Below are 14,412 nucleotides of genomic sequence, written 5' to 3'. Positions count from 1 at the left end.
CCATATACGGAGGTAGACTGGCCACAACGCCAGCATATGTGGGAATTTACTGGCAACATGTTTGCAACACGAGTTGGTACAACGTACCATTTATTGAGTACCTTGAATTGCGTCTCCTAGGGAGGGGTTTCCTAATCTCGTTTAACCAATCGTTTACTGTGATGGAAAGAAATACTATCCAAAGACCCAGACGCTCCACACTGCTGCAAGAAAATATAGTAGTAAACGTACAAGATATAATTAATATATACAGAATAAATATTTCCCCCACGCTAATAAAAATAGAGCGTCGGTCACTAGCTTAAGAACCATTTGGCGATGCTAGGGATAACCTGGTAACCTTGGGCTTGATGCAGAGCTCTGCACGCTTTGCAGTAGTGACGATCCCATCCAACCTCTCTAACAGGTGCGTATTGAGATCTCCAATTAAAGTACTGCTTGTAACGTAAATCGTCTTTGTCCAGGTTTATCAGGAACTCGGCCAACTCTTTAGGGCTAGAAAAATCATCCACATGAATGAACGAGTCAGAGGGCATATAACGCTCATAATTTTCCCGTGGAGCACCAAGTACCACGGGGACAGCCCCCATGCCAAAGGCATTCCCCCACAATTTTTCCGTGATATAGTCCTTGTGATTACAATTTTCAAATGCGAGGTAAAACTTATACTGTGAGATGGTGCTATAAAAATCTTCCCATCTGAGTGTCGTGTGATGTTTTCCGTAGAGGTCAATCTGGATGTATTTCTTCAGGTCCTCATAGTACGCAGCCCTTCGAGTACCCGGGTACCACATACTCACTACCCAGGCCGCAAGTTTGGTCTTGGTAGGGATCATAAACGTTTGAGGGGTGTTAATAGGTTTTAAATAACCATACGGTATGACAATGTCAGAGTCGCGCCTATATGTCATTGTCATGTTCATAAGGTTATCCAACATATTGAGATTTTCAGTAACTATGGGAGGCTCAATATTAAACCAAATCCACCGCTGATAGCGTGGTCTTGATTCTTTTGGTGGCAAGTTTTTTGAATGCATGACATCGTAATGATGTACTATCACAGCATCCGCATGGTTATAAACACTCCTGTCTGTGGTCAGGTTGCATCCGGAGATGCCATAAACCGAAAAGCAAGTGTTCAAAGGGAAAGGCTCTCCAAAAGGCCAGGTCCAGATAAGGATAAGAAGTTGGTCACCAATCTCTCTGCTCTGGTTGGAATGCAGCGCAAGCTGGTTGTAACTTTGGTGCCTAATGCTGACGGCTGAATAAAAAGATCTTAAATTCCAGATATACATAAGTAGGATAATCACAAAAATGTAATAAAAAATGAAGTAATATTTATGAGCCATCTTGACCCTTGTCATCATCATCATTTGGGAAACACGAATGAGTGAAGTGTTGGTATCAGGAATCAGAGTGAAACGATCACCTAAAAAAAACCCAAACAAAAATGAAAAAGAGAATATAACTAAACAAAATGAACATTTGAAATAAAAGTTTTCATCTCAATATTATTCTCAGGTCAACATTTCCTAGTAAATCTTCACATAACTTCCTATTTCTTATGCTAAAAATCCCTCACATAATGTTATAAATTTGTTTCTTTTTGGGGATTTTTTGCCCATCCAGTAGAGCATTTGTGAGGTCAGGCACTGATGTTGGAAGAGAAGGTTTGACTCGCAATCTCTGTTCCAGTTCATCCCAAAGGTCTGTGCGACCGGTCAAGTTCTTCCACACCAAACGCATCCAACCATGTCTTTGCGGCCTCCGCATGTGTGGAGAGCTGCTGACCGTGCCGGGAGGCCATCTTGGATTTGGATGCGCCCTGGGAAGATGCTGCCAGGAGGTGCCGCGTGGAGTCTCTCTGGCGGCCACAGCATTGGAGGAAGGTGAATCAGGGGTGACATTACCATTCAATAGTTTGGGGTCACTGAGAAAAGACCATGTTTTTGAAAGAAACGTAAATGTTGTCCATTAAAATAACATGAAATGAATCAGAAATACAACGGTGTTAATGTTTTAAATGACTATTGTAGCTTTATCACTCCCATCGCTCCTGTGTTCCAATGGCCCTTTATCACTCCCATCACTCCTTGGTTCCAATGGCCCTTTATCACTCCCATCACTCCTGTGTTCCAATGGCCCTTTATCACTCCCAGTACTCCTGTGTTCCAATGGCCCTTCATCACTCCCATCACTCCTGTGTTCCAATGGCACGTTGTGTTTGCTAATCTAATCTTAAATTCAAAAGGCTAATTGATTGTTAGAAAACCCTTTCGTAATTATGTTACAGCTAGAAATGTATGTATATATATATACAGTTATGTGGCACATACCTTGTAAAGGCGTGACCTACCGCAACCCTCTATAATAAACATGTGCTGACCTTACTGCTTACTACTCTATCGCCACAACACGAGCCCTTTGACTCTTTGTGTTTGAACAGGATTAGATGCCCAAATCGGTTACCGGTTAAGCAATCCGGTTGTTGTATTTGTGGCAGCAACTTCTTCCGGGTTCCGAGTGACCGAGATAAATTCTTTACATGGTCGAATAGCTATTCAACTTTCAAAGCGGCTCTAAGAGCGTTAATTAATGAATAGCCAGCCAACAGAACACGGCAGAACCGGACAAACTAGTTTGGAATAATACCAAAATGTCGCACAATAACTGTGTTAGTGACACGCATAGAGACTATGAACGATATATCTCTGTTTTATGGTTCTGGGCATATAACTTTATGGCGTTTCCAGGCAACTTTACGTAATATATATATATATAATAAGGAAAGAGGAACACAGGGTATTCCGCTCCCAGTAAGGGGTGGTTCGTTCACTCTTTATATGTGTTTGTACAGGTTTATGTGAGAGGCATTAAATCAAACCTACTGTTAAAATCTCTACCCTGCAACCTGCATTTTCCATGAGCATAAACCCCAGCCCTGAATACAGTAATAACCCCCTGCACTGTATACAGTAATAACCCCCTGCACTGTATACAGTAATAACCCCCTGCGCTGTATACAGTAATAACCCCAGCACTGTATAAAGTTATAACCCCCTGCACTGTATACAGTAATAACCCCAGCACTGTATATAGTAATTGTCCCCTGCGCTGTATACAGTAATATAACCCTCACTAATAGGGTGTTTGTCTAATATACCGGGGACAGATAACACAGGAAGCGAGAAAAGTGGCTGATTAGCAGTTGCCTGAAACATTTTATTATGGGGCAAAATCTAGAGCTGTTTCAAAACAGATAAGAGGGCAATATTTTTGAAAATGTATTTTTGACCTGAAACTTAATGATAAAAACTTTAAAGCTGACCTGCTCATGATGGCGTGTTGAACAGGCAACGAACAATATTCGTTTTTTCCAGTTTTTTTTTTCCGGTTTTGAGTATAAAAATAAATTTTGGACAATGAAACAAAATATCGATACTGATTCCTTTAATACTGTGTTGATTAAATATGAGTTCGTGCCACTTTAACTCCCGATTTACATTTTCCTTTTCTTTTTAATGAACAAGGCGCACTAGAAAACTACATTGAAATGTCTCACTTACTTCGATATTTTAAAGGTGCAGTTCCACCTGCCGTGATGAATTCACCGCAGCATTAGAATCAGTTAAGGGCCCAGGTCCTTCCTAGAAATCTTTCTATAATCGCGTTTCCTTAACAGCCGCCCTAGGCTGTTTTTTTTTTAATTTGCACATTAAATAAAAGACAAAATTCTCATATGTTAAAGAGGAGACCATTGTTTAATTTACAACAAACAAAATATATATTTTTACTTACGATAACATGAATTAGAATGTTGTTTTGATGCACACTAGATATTTGTATTTGAATATAGTATAGTATTTATTTTATAAATAAACGTTCATTTATTAACATTTATTAACATGCGTTCACGATATACACATTTCCCAGCAACCTATGCATACAGCAAATTACACACATATATATGGAATTCAATTTATTATATATATATATATATATATATATATATATATGTAAATATATATATATAATCAATTTATAAAAATACTCACAACGCTGCTGAGACACGCCAAGGTTGGCGTTGTCTTTTAAAGGAGTTAAAAGGAAAAACTGAAGTTATTTTGACAGCTAATGGCATTGGTGGCCCATTGTACAGCGCCACAGCATATGATGGAGCTATATAAAACAATAAGTAATAACAATTGTGGGCAAACAGCTATTTACTTAGTGCATGATGTTTATTTTATTAACCCTTCCCAAGTATCATTGCAGACTTGTTAGTGTTCAGGGTCATTCTGGAATCATTTCCGTTTCACCATTAAATACAGTGCTCGGCAGTGATGTAAAATTATTAATCCGCGTGAAAATTCCATGGTTTCTATGGTGACTGCTTCATATTTAGAACTGTTTTCATATGGGTCCGATGGGTTTTGCTTTATAATATTTCTTGGTAATTCCATTTGCCTAGTCCAGTGGAAGATATCATCGTACTTGAGATCTACTCATCCTTATCCATATGGGAAATTGTAGTGGGTGGAGTCAGGCCATCACAGGGTGTGGCTAGCCTTAAATGTCAGGGAAAGGGGTGGGGAAGGGGTGGGACAATGATGGAAGTAAGCAGAGCATACCCATGACAGGCATGGATATCATATAGCAGGGGTGTCCAACCTGCGGCCCTCCAGCTGCTGCAAGACTACATCTCCTATACTCATCAGCCAGGCCCTTAGCTGAAAGAGGACTATGGGAGAGGGCCGCAGGTTGGACACCCCTGTCATATAGGATTCTGGTGGCACTCCAATATACTCAAGAGTAGCCTTTCCCTTTCCAGGGAGAGGATGCGACAGACACATTTCACAAAGTTTATTTCAAAGGAGGAGAAATGCTTCCAGGGGGCCATAATCTAAAACTAGTAGGCCGGCTTAGATGTTATTTTACTTTACTGGGTGGTAGATAAGTGGAACAGCCTCCCATCTGAATTGGTAGAGGTTACTACAGTAAAGGAATTTAAACATGCATGGGATCCTGATTCTGTTACTCGTCTAGTGGGCTTTCACACCCCATCTAATATGGTGGCAGAGGGGCATTGTTACACTAAGATACATCCTTTTACCGAGCAGGAGACCGAGATGAGTTTATAACCTTCAGAACAAATAAATAAAGCAACTGCATAGTAAAAACAAGCAGTGTATTTCAGAAAAGCTGCCACAGAGTCTGAACGGGACCGATAATACTAATATATATTTAATATATATAGGTTGTAAACACCGTTTGGAAAGATGATGTAGTTAGCTGCCAAAACTGTATTTCCGAGGGTTGCATTGCTTGCGTTATTCGATAGATCTGACCACGATTGGGATTCTTATCTCACCAGTAAATTGGGTATTCTTTTGACTATCGGCTTTTGTACCAACATATCTAAATATCTAAATTATCTAAATATTAGGAATTTCAAACCGTATCAACCTGTGGTGCTATTGTGAGAAAGAGACAGTTAGAAGGATTTGCCCCAGCACCGGTAATATATACATTACCATGTTTTTAGGGGTACATAACTCCATTCTCCATTTATCGATTACCTGCAATGTCTGTGCAATGAAGTAAAGCAAAGAACAGACCATAATCAGGTTTAGGTGTCTTTAATATATTACTGATATTTTTTATGGCTTCTATTAGCCATCTTCTTTAGATGATTGTAAATGATCTAGAATTGGTTATCAGATGATCAGAAGAACGGGGGCTCGTGGAGAACTACATTTCATGGAAAAGTGTCTTCTGTCTTCAACTCATGAAGTGTTGGCCATGAGGTGAGTGGATCATTTTTCAGGGCCCACAGATAGACTTTGTGGGATGGCGGGCAGTGGATGGCCAATGCCAAGTGCCTAGCACACCAATAGTTTGTCGGCCAGTTTGTCTCCACCAACGCATTTCTTTTGTGTACAGAAGGGAAATGGTGAACAGTGAGATGAGGTTGTGGTTTTTGTGACTCCTTTGTATCTCAAAAGTGGATGCCTATAGAGATATAAAAATTATTATTATTATTTCTAAAAGAACAGCACTGCCGGAGCTCTTGGGGACAGAATTCGACATCTTTTGGGTTGAATCGTTGTGTTTAATAGGCACCTCTATCAAATGCTCCTGAATTAGATTCCCCCTATTACCCGAGAAATCACAAAAGATACAAAGTATCTTTAGATTGGAGCATGTCTTCTATAAACAAATGACCATTATGTTAAAAGTATTGATTCAATCATATACTGTAGCTCCTAGAACAGGGGCGTCCAACCTGCGGCCGTGCAGCTGCTGTAGGACTACATCTTCCATGCTCCTCAGCCAGCCCCTTAGCTGAAACAGCTTTATGGGAGATGTAGTCTTGCAGCAGCTGGAGGGCCGCAGGTTGGACGCCCCTGTCCTAGAAGCTTGGCCATGTGCTTCTGAATTGAAAGTGTATTTTTGAGGTAAGCTAAACAATTTCAGCTTGTTGGCTTCACCATGCATCACCTCCAGTAAGCTTTTCCTGTGAGAAGACCAAGTTGGTCTTCCATTTGGAAGCTCAACTCAACTACTTAACTATGCATTATACAGGGCCCACTCAGACATGGTTGGACCTTATTAATGTAAAGTAAGGTTGGTAAGCTGGAACTTTTCAACTCATTGGAAAACTCAGGTTAGTGAATAAACCTTAAAGAGGGTCCCAATGATACTCACCTTCTGAGTAATATGAAGAGGCACTGAAGAAAATCCAGATGCATGAAGTCTCCTTCATGCCGCTGCTTAGGATAATGGTAGCCTCATGGGCTGTTATTCACTCCCTTGACGTCTGACCCTTCTCCGAATATAAGTGGAACCCAATGGACGTAGTTTTTATCAACTTGTTCTAAGGTTAAAAGAACAATGTTTATTGGGGCATATTTATTTTTCAATGGGACTTCCTCTTTAGATAGAATGCTGTAAAAAATGGTAGAACATTCACCACATACCTGCCTCAGAGCTTTGTGACGTTCTCTCACTGTTGCAGCCCTGTGTGGTTGCGCAGGTTTGACAATGAAGTATGACCTCCTTGCACTTGCAGAGTTTTTGGCCTTCATCCCACTGTGAATGGATCTGAAAATCAAAAGCTGGTTACATGCACAGACACTGCCCTTTCCACAGCTCCATGATAAAAGTCTCAGGGCAGGCATAACTTAATACCCTGATTTAAGACAAGCCCAAGTGAGACCTCAGGTTTTACAATGAGTGAAAAGCTAGGGAAGCCAGGTGAGTCAAAATATCTACCATCTAATCATTTGTTCCTAGACAGAGGGGGGAAAGTAAATAAACCGTAAAAGAGAGATGGGCAAGGATGTACTAGGGAGACTGACAACCTCAGCTTCATCAGTTGCTGGGCTAGTCATAGATTCAGGACCTAATGGAGATGTGGAGAAAGAAAGAATAAAGCAGAATAAAGCAGATTAAGGATTGAAGATTGGAGATAGAATATAGAAGAGAAGGAAGAAGATAGGCAGAAAAGGTAGGGAAGCATTTAGAGTGTGTGAGAGAAAGTGAATGAATGTGTTAGAGGGTGAGGGAGAGTGTGAGTGAATGTGGACCCAGGATTTTCTGATGATAATTCTGAGCTTTTTGCTTCATTTTCATCCGATTCATGGGGGGGGGGGTCTGGCCTTGTTTTTGGGGCTTTGCGTGAATCGCCAAATTTACCAAAATTGTACAACTCTACCGACCACTTCAGTTTAGGCTATGAGCTCACGTTCCATCATTTCTCCTGCTTTGTCTGCTACACATACGAGAAGCTTACTTGACATTGGTTCTCTTTTGGCTGAAAACGCATGGTGACGTTACCTGATTAGTTTCTTTGTTGCACAAATACTTGGCAGGATTAAAACAATGCTGGCAGCACAAGCCTGTGGGAAAGCGTCCCTCAGTTTTGCAATAGAGTTCTCCTTTCTGAAAGTAAGAATAATTACAAAAATGAGAAAAGATTTCAAGTAAGCAAAATGAGTTAGAGCCGGTACGTACAAGACTTCTCTAGTATCTCGCAAAATTGATTCTGACAAGTTAGTAAGTAAAGCTTATTATGGCTGAATGTCAGTCTTTGGGTGTGTGTGAGGAGATTCAAATACTTTATGAGCAATCTAACACAGTATCTTCATTAACCTCATTCCTTCACATTTTCTGAATTGTTTTAAAAGGTTGAACCTGACAAATATTTGTGAACTTATTTAGTTTAGGTTGCGAGTGAGCAGGGACTTCACGACGCTTGTGACCCAAGCGGTGGTGGAAACTTGGTTTCAAGAGAATAAGTTTTCCCAAGGCAGAAATTGATACTTTTCTGCCCATTTTCCCAGTTGACAAACTGGACATTAATGTTCTTGGAAGGACAGCATTGTGACAAAGTATATGCGTTGGGTAAGTTTTACCAAACATTCACACTGCAGGCAGTGGTCCACATCTGCGATGAAGACCGAGCCGTTGAAGAACGCGTGGCTGTATAAAAAGCACCCTGGAAAAGAAAACATAAGCTTTGTCGCACAACACAGATGTCATTAAATAACTTCGTACTGGCAGTCTTATTGAAAAGGAGAATAAATTACTCTAACCAGTTCTATCTCAAAAACAGACCATTGAGGCTCCTAGTGTTCCAGGTAGTGGAGACAAATGAATTGCTCCTTCCACTTGGACAAAACATCAATCGAACTCTCTAGCTTGTTTGCAAATAAACCTTAAAAATACAATTTCTTATGAAGCTTTAACCATATGAAACCAAATAAAATAAAAAAAATATTACAGGATTAAATAGTTATTTCTGGGAAGGGTTTGGGCATTTAACAGCATGAACGATGTTTCCAGTGGTGCATTTGGTTATAAAAGTGTTAAAGTAGATGGAACTGCACAGATTTAAAATGGATCTTTTATGTTTTTTATATGATATAAGGTTAATTGTGCCTTTATATTAAAGTTAGCCCAAGCTGTCCCTGTCTTGATGTAGCAGTTAGTCGGTGCAATGATTCTCTGGAGTAATGATTATAGTTTTCACCTGTAATATCTCTGGATTCCACATCTGGTCTTGCTATCTCTTTGTCTTTCATTTGCGCTATCATAGAACCTGTGGTTCCTTCAAGCCCGTGAGTAGGGGCAGAATTTCTAGGAGAATGCAGTTTGGGGCTTGGAGAGGACACATGAAGACTCGCTTGTGTAGGTGTGGAACCCATTACATGCAAGGGGTTAAGAGAGGCCTCGGAGACATGTGCTGATGAAGGTGTTGAATGAGCCGGAGATGCAGTTGTAGGAGGGGGACCTACGGTATTAGAATAGGGATGAACAAGTTCCTTAACAGCTACATTGGAATGAGATACAATATAAGGTCTTAAGTAGGGGGTAGACTGACTGGTCAGGGGCAATGGTTGTCCAGTAGTGGCTATAGGTGGCAGAGGTCTACTAGCGACATCAGAGGGGACTGAAGGGGAGGTGGGAACATACTGAAGTTTCAAACTCATAGAAGATGTATGCAAGGAGCTGCCAGGTAAAACAGAATGCCTTATTTTCATATTAAAATCAGGTTCCGGAGCCTGTGTATACTGTGACAGTGCGTTGGTTTTTGATGAGCTGAAAGATAGTGATCCAGCTGTGGGTGTTATATGTTTCGTTGCATGAGAACTGCTTTGAGCTGTGGACCGAGGGACCGTGCCCCCGGGTGCTTTTGTTCCAGTTGGAGCTGTTGAAGCATTGTTTGTGTTCCTTCTTGAAAGCAACTTTTGGAACATAGCGAGTCGGCTGGGCTGGGAGGGGGTCACACCGCTTCCTAGCGTCAGGGGTCCGGAGTATTGTAAGTGATTATTTTGAAAGGCATCTTGAACTTCTGCAGAATAAAGTTAACAGGTTTAATACATTGTTCCACAGTTATGGCTCCCTTCCAAGCTTGGAACTTCAACATACCATGCGTACAGTCCTGAGTATTCTGCTCACATAGGGTACAGGGACCCTCTCTCTCTTCGCAGCGCACATTTCCACCCTACCGACAAATTCAGCAAGATAGTCAGGTATAGAGGGTAGTAGATTATAGTTAAAGAAAACACAAGTAAAAAGTACATTTTAAGTGTCATTTCTATGACCGATGGTTCAAGAAACGTGAAGTTAGAAAGTACTTACAGAACAATGACAAACGACGCATGGGTCAATCTTTTGTATGAAGGAAGCCCCATTCTCCACCATATGTCCTTCAAAAACGCACTCTGACACAGAAATTGATAAAACGTAGTTATGATCATAGATTCCAAGGGTTCTTGTTTCATGGATCAGGAGAACCAACCAAGTAGCTTTATGATCATTTATGAAACAGCAGAAACATGGAGGGAATGGTGCAAAGAACTATGAATGGAAGGAGATTGGACAATCTAAAAGCCAAGATATTTTTGAGCTGTAATAATCTGTACCTTCACAGGTAGAGCAACATTCTCCAGGGAAGACATAGGGATGCGAGCAGGAAGCTGGGCAGATGATGGCTTCACATTGGACCTCACCATTCTAATAAGTTGAACATTAGTGACATGTTAGTCATTTAGACCGGTTCATTACTCAGAATTAGGTCGCGACTACAGGGTATCCCACCTGACATGTGCATTGAGTGCAGGGCTCGCTTTCCAGTGGAAACGTCTGTCCGTTGAGCACCTTTCTGCCGTCGTAGGTGCAGTCTGCGGAGACAGAAGCACAGGGATAAGAGACAAAGACATGGCTTGGGTCAGATGAAGGTGAGGTTTTTACTGAGACATACCTCGACACACAGGGCAACACTCCCCTTCATCATGGAACGGATAAGAGCAGCTGAATACGCACTCAATGGGAGAACAGGCCACAGTGCCCATCTATAAAGAGTACGAAGCAAGGGCTTTAGACTTGGGGTCTGAAAACACGATTAAATGTCACTTTCACTTGTATAACAGCAATGCTGGTGCAAAGTTTGAAAAGTGGTGTTATCACCATAGCAACTAAAGGAATGTTTCTGCTGACCTGATTACTGCATTTCTTGCTACAGTGATACCAAAAGGATCACTTAATAAAGGAGTCATGTTTAATGTATGACCCCCTTATATGACTTAACTATGCTTTCTCAGTAGAGTACTATAGGGAAATTGGGTATTAAACATCATTTTATAATTGGTTTCCATACATATAATATTCATATCTGACTTAGCCTACAATATTAGCCTTCTTCTGGAACCCAACTCAATGAGGTGTCTATTGGAACAACAATGTCAGTGCCAGTAATGTCAAAAAGCCTCATCCAGACATCATCGCAATGTTTATTCAACAATGTTTTTGTATGTGTAATATTTGTTTGGATTAAAGATTTCATTTTAATATGCGCCCTATTCGCCCTTAGGCGTTGTTAGGGTGTATTTGTGGTTCTCTCCCTAGCCTTGCTTACCAGGCAGATGCACGTTAGACAGGGATCTGTGGCAGATGGGAAGCTGTCGTTGTTCCTGAACGTCCTTCTACCGTATGAGCAACCTGCGCAAAAATGAATTGCATGCGGAAACAATGTTTTAATATGAACCCATTATCTGGCTGATCTCTATGGTTTACTAGTCAAAGACCATCAGTGCTAGAAGGGTTAACAGCCAATTGTACAACAACACTCTAGCACAGAAAGGGTTAAAGTACACAGCTGGAGTCACCATATAGGTGACCATCAAGGCACTCAGCGCACTGCTATTGTTTGTGCTCCAGAGTTAGAGTGAGTGTATGTATAGCCTAGCGTGCCAAACCCCGATAAATAGTATCATTATTATTATTATTTTTATTATTATCATCATCATCTTGTATTTATATAGCACCAACATTTTTCACAGAGCTTCCTACAGTCCCTACATTCAGAGGGTCTGACAAACTAGAACCCACAGACTAAGATGAACCCATACTTTAGGTAACAGGGGGTCCTGGTTGGAGGAGCCGTATAAAAACATTATACAAAGCTGACCCAAAACCAATTATTTGTCAGAAGAGAAAATATCAGCGCCTGCTTCATTTGCTTACCTGCTGAGCAGTCGGGACAGCACTGCCCGGGCACTGTGATGGGATGCGGACAGGTGTCCACACAGTCTGTTTTCCTGCATACAATGGAGCTGTCTGCCTGCACCATATTCAAAAGAAGATGTGTAACGAGTATAAAGGATGTTGAAATATAGCACCGCAAGCAGTTTATTCTCTAATGCCATATGGTGAAACAATGAATAGCAATATTACGTGGCACAGAGCAGAGGGTACATGGAATGGTTTTCCAGTAGAGACTAACAGACAATTTTTGAAGGGGCTGCCCCAAGCCCTTTTTTTTTAAAGCGGGGTAGAGAGAGGGGCGCTGAGTGGTTTACGCTTACCCGCTCGGCGCCCCTCTCTCTCCTCTGCGAGCCCTCTAGCTCGGTCTCGGCGCCGGCTTGTAATGCTTAGCGCCGGAAGATGACGTCATACAATACAATACAAAACCATTTGTATGATTTTGTAATACATACACCCATACCTGTTTATACCGTAAGCGGTGTGGGTGTGGGTGTATGTCCCATCTATGAAAGGTGATAACATGAGATTGAAACGTACCTGGCAAATGCAGATGGCACAGGGGTCCCCAGGAGACCAGATCTGACCGATGGGAATTTCCAGTCCATTGTCATCAAATGGGCACCCTGAATAGATTTAAACAATTCTAATATTTAAAGGGAAAGAATGCATTTTCTCTTCATCATAGTTACCTTGAGGTGCGTAATGTGTTGGCTCCTAAACAGTCTGGGCCCTTTCCTTTTATTTATTGGTATACATTTCGGGGTCTATTCAGTTAGAAATAGGGCAACTCGAGTCAAAGGGCAACTCATAAGTCCAAAGCCAATAAGTCCAATATGGAAAGTAGCATGCTTATGTGCGACTGCTCGTGAGTGCTTGCATGTAACCTGACCATGTGAGTGCGAGCAGATTGATTGCCAGACAAACCATCTTTTGCATTTCGGCTAAATCAGCGTGGGATGTAATAATTTTTTTTTTATAGCGATAGGCAAAGTGTCTGTACAAGGACACCGGCGTCTGTGGCAAGGTTTCTGAATGTCCATTCGTGTCCAACACCTTTAACATGTCCACCCAGTAAATAATCCACCATAAGCAACCCCTGTTTTTTTAAGTGATAAACGTCATATTTGTTAAGTTTGTCTACTCTTGAGTAGGTGAGTTCAAACTTGCTAGCTGAGCCACTTTGTTGAGCAGTTGCAAATCAACTGGCATGCAGTCTACCGAATTCCAAATTGCTAATTGTTAAACCATTAAACCGTATCTCTCAATTTTTTTCTCATTATACCTCAATTTGGAGCTCAGTCGGGTTCCATGTTCCTAATATTTCACAAACTTTTCCTTCCAACCACGACAAGACCCCCTAGTTGCAAACTGTCCCTCTTTTGTAAATAGACCTCTTTGACTCTTCTAATGGCTCGAGTTCTTAATGAGTAGACCCCAATGATTTTTCTCTTTGCTGGATAAAACTACATGAACTTGAGATCAATGCAGATCATCGAGATGTTGGAAGCGTTGAGATCTGGTAGAGTTGTGTATTTTTTTTTAGCATTATTAGTTGTGATACTTGGTCTATGGGAGCCACCAATGAACAGTTATCACCCACCCGCATGCTGTCGGGGCTCCTGGCATTTAAAACAACACTCTCCTGCCTCCAGCACCCAGTCCTCTCTTGGACAGTCTAAACTGGGACAGGGGACAAACGAACATTCAACGGAACCATTCTGCGGAGAAAAGAGAAAGCGGACAGTGAGCCGGAAGAAAACCAAAACCAACAATACACTGTATGGTCTCATGCACAGTGATTCTTTCTAAGATATATTTTTTCATTTGCCGTATTGGGGGATGGAATTATTAAAGGTGCTGTTCCAATTGAACAAAAAATTAAGCTCTCTTAGCCAAAAAAACCCAAACCTTTTCATTATTTCCTCTTTCAGTCAAGGTGCTAAACTAAGAGGGAATTTACGTCGTCGAGTGTTAAAGATGATTTTCATAGGAACTTGAAATTTTTTGAATTTTTTTCATTGTCATCTTATCTATCTCATTGTTTCTTAATATCTCATGTTGTATTTGGTTTAATGAAGTAATTGCAACCCTTGCATGACAAACAATATGTCATACATGGGACAGCCAGGTATGGGCATTCTGTGCTGGTGATGTGGAACACGTACGCAGTGAATGTAATAGAAAAAGTGTTCATAAAAATAATATTGTCTGCTTCCGCTTTACAGCTGACTGAGAATGAGATGCTAATGAGTAGCTAACATTAGATTCTAGGGGCATTTATTGAAGCATGTGTTCGCACTTCAGCTCCTTCATTTCTCATGCAAGAAGGGCTGAGCTGGCCCAGTACAGTGCTTGGTTAAT

General features: G+C 41.1%; 1 protein-coding gene across 1 annotated transcript; it reads right to left on the bottom strand.

Annotated features, from left to right (window-relative positions):
- Positions 1 to 296: 296 nt before the first annotated feature.
- LOC149276258 (4-galactosyl-N-acetylglucosaminide 3-alpha-L-fucosyltransferase 9-like) lies at positions 297 to 6,766 on the bottom strand. Its single transcript, XM_089503820.1, has 2 exons — positions 6,709 to 6,766; positions 297 to 1,429 (listed from the first exon to the last, which is right to left on the bottom strand). The coding sequence occupies exons 1-2, from the start codon at positions 6,764 to 6,766 to the stop codon at positions 297 to 299; spliced, it is 1,191 nt and encodes a 396-aa protein (XP_089359946.1).
- Positions 6,767 to 14,412: the final 7,646 nt, after the last annotated feature.

The sequence above is a fragment of the Sceloporus occidentalis genome, unplaced genomic scaffold, assembly GCF_023333645.1.
Source record: "Sceloporus occidentalis isolate IW3139 unplaced genomic scaffold, rSceOcc1.0.p SCAF_243, whole genome shotgun sequence".
Lineage (NCBI taxonomy): Eukaryota > Metazoa > Chordata > Lepidosauria > Squamata > Phrynosomatidae > Sceloporus > Sceloporus occidentalis.
The sequence above is the reverse complement of the archived record's forward strand: the minus strand, read 5'-3'. Positions and strand labels throughout refer to the sequence as shown.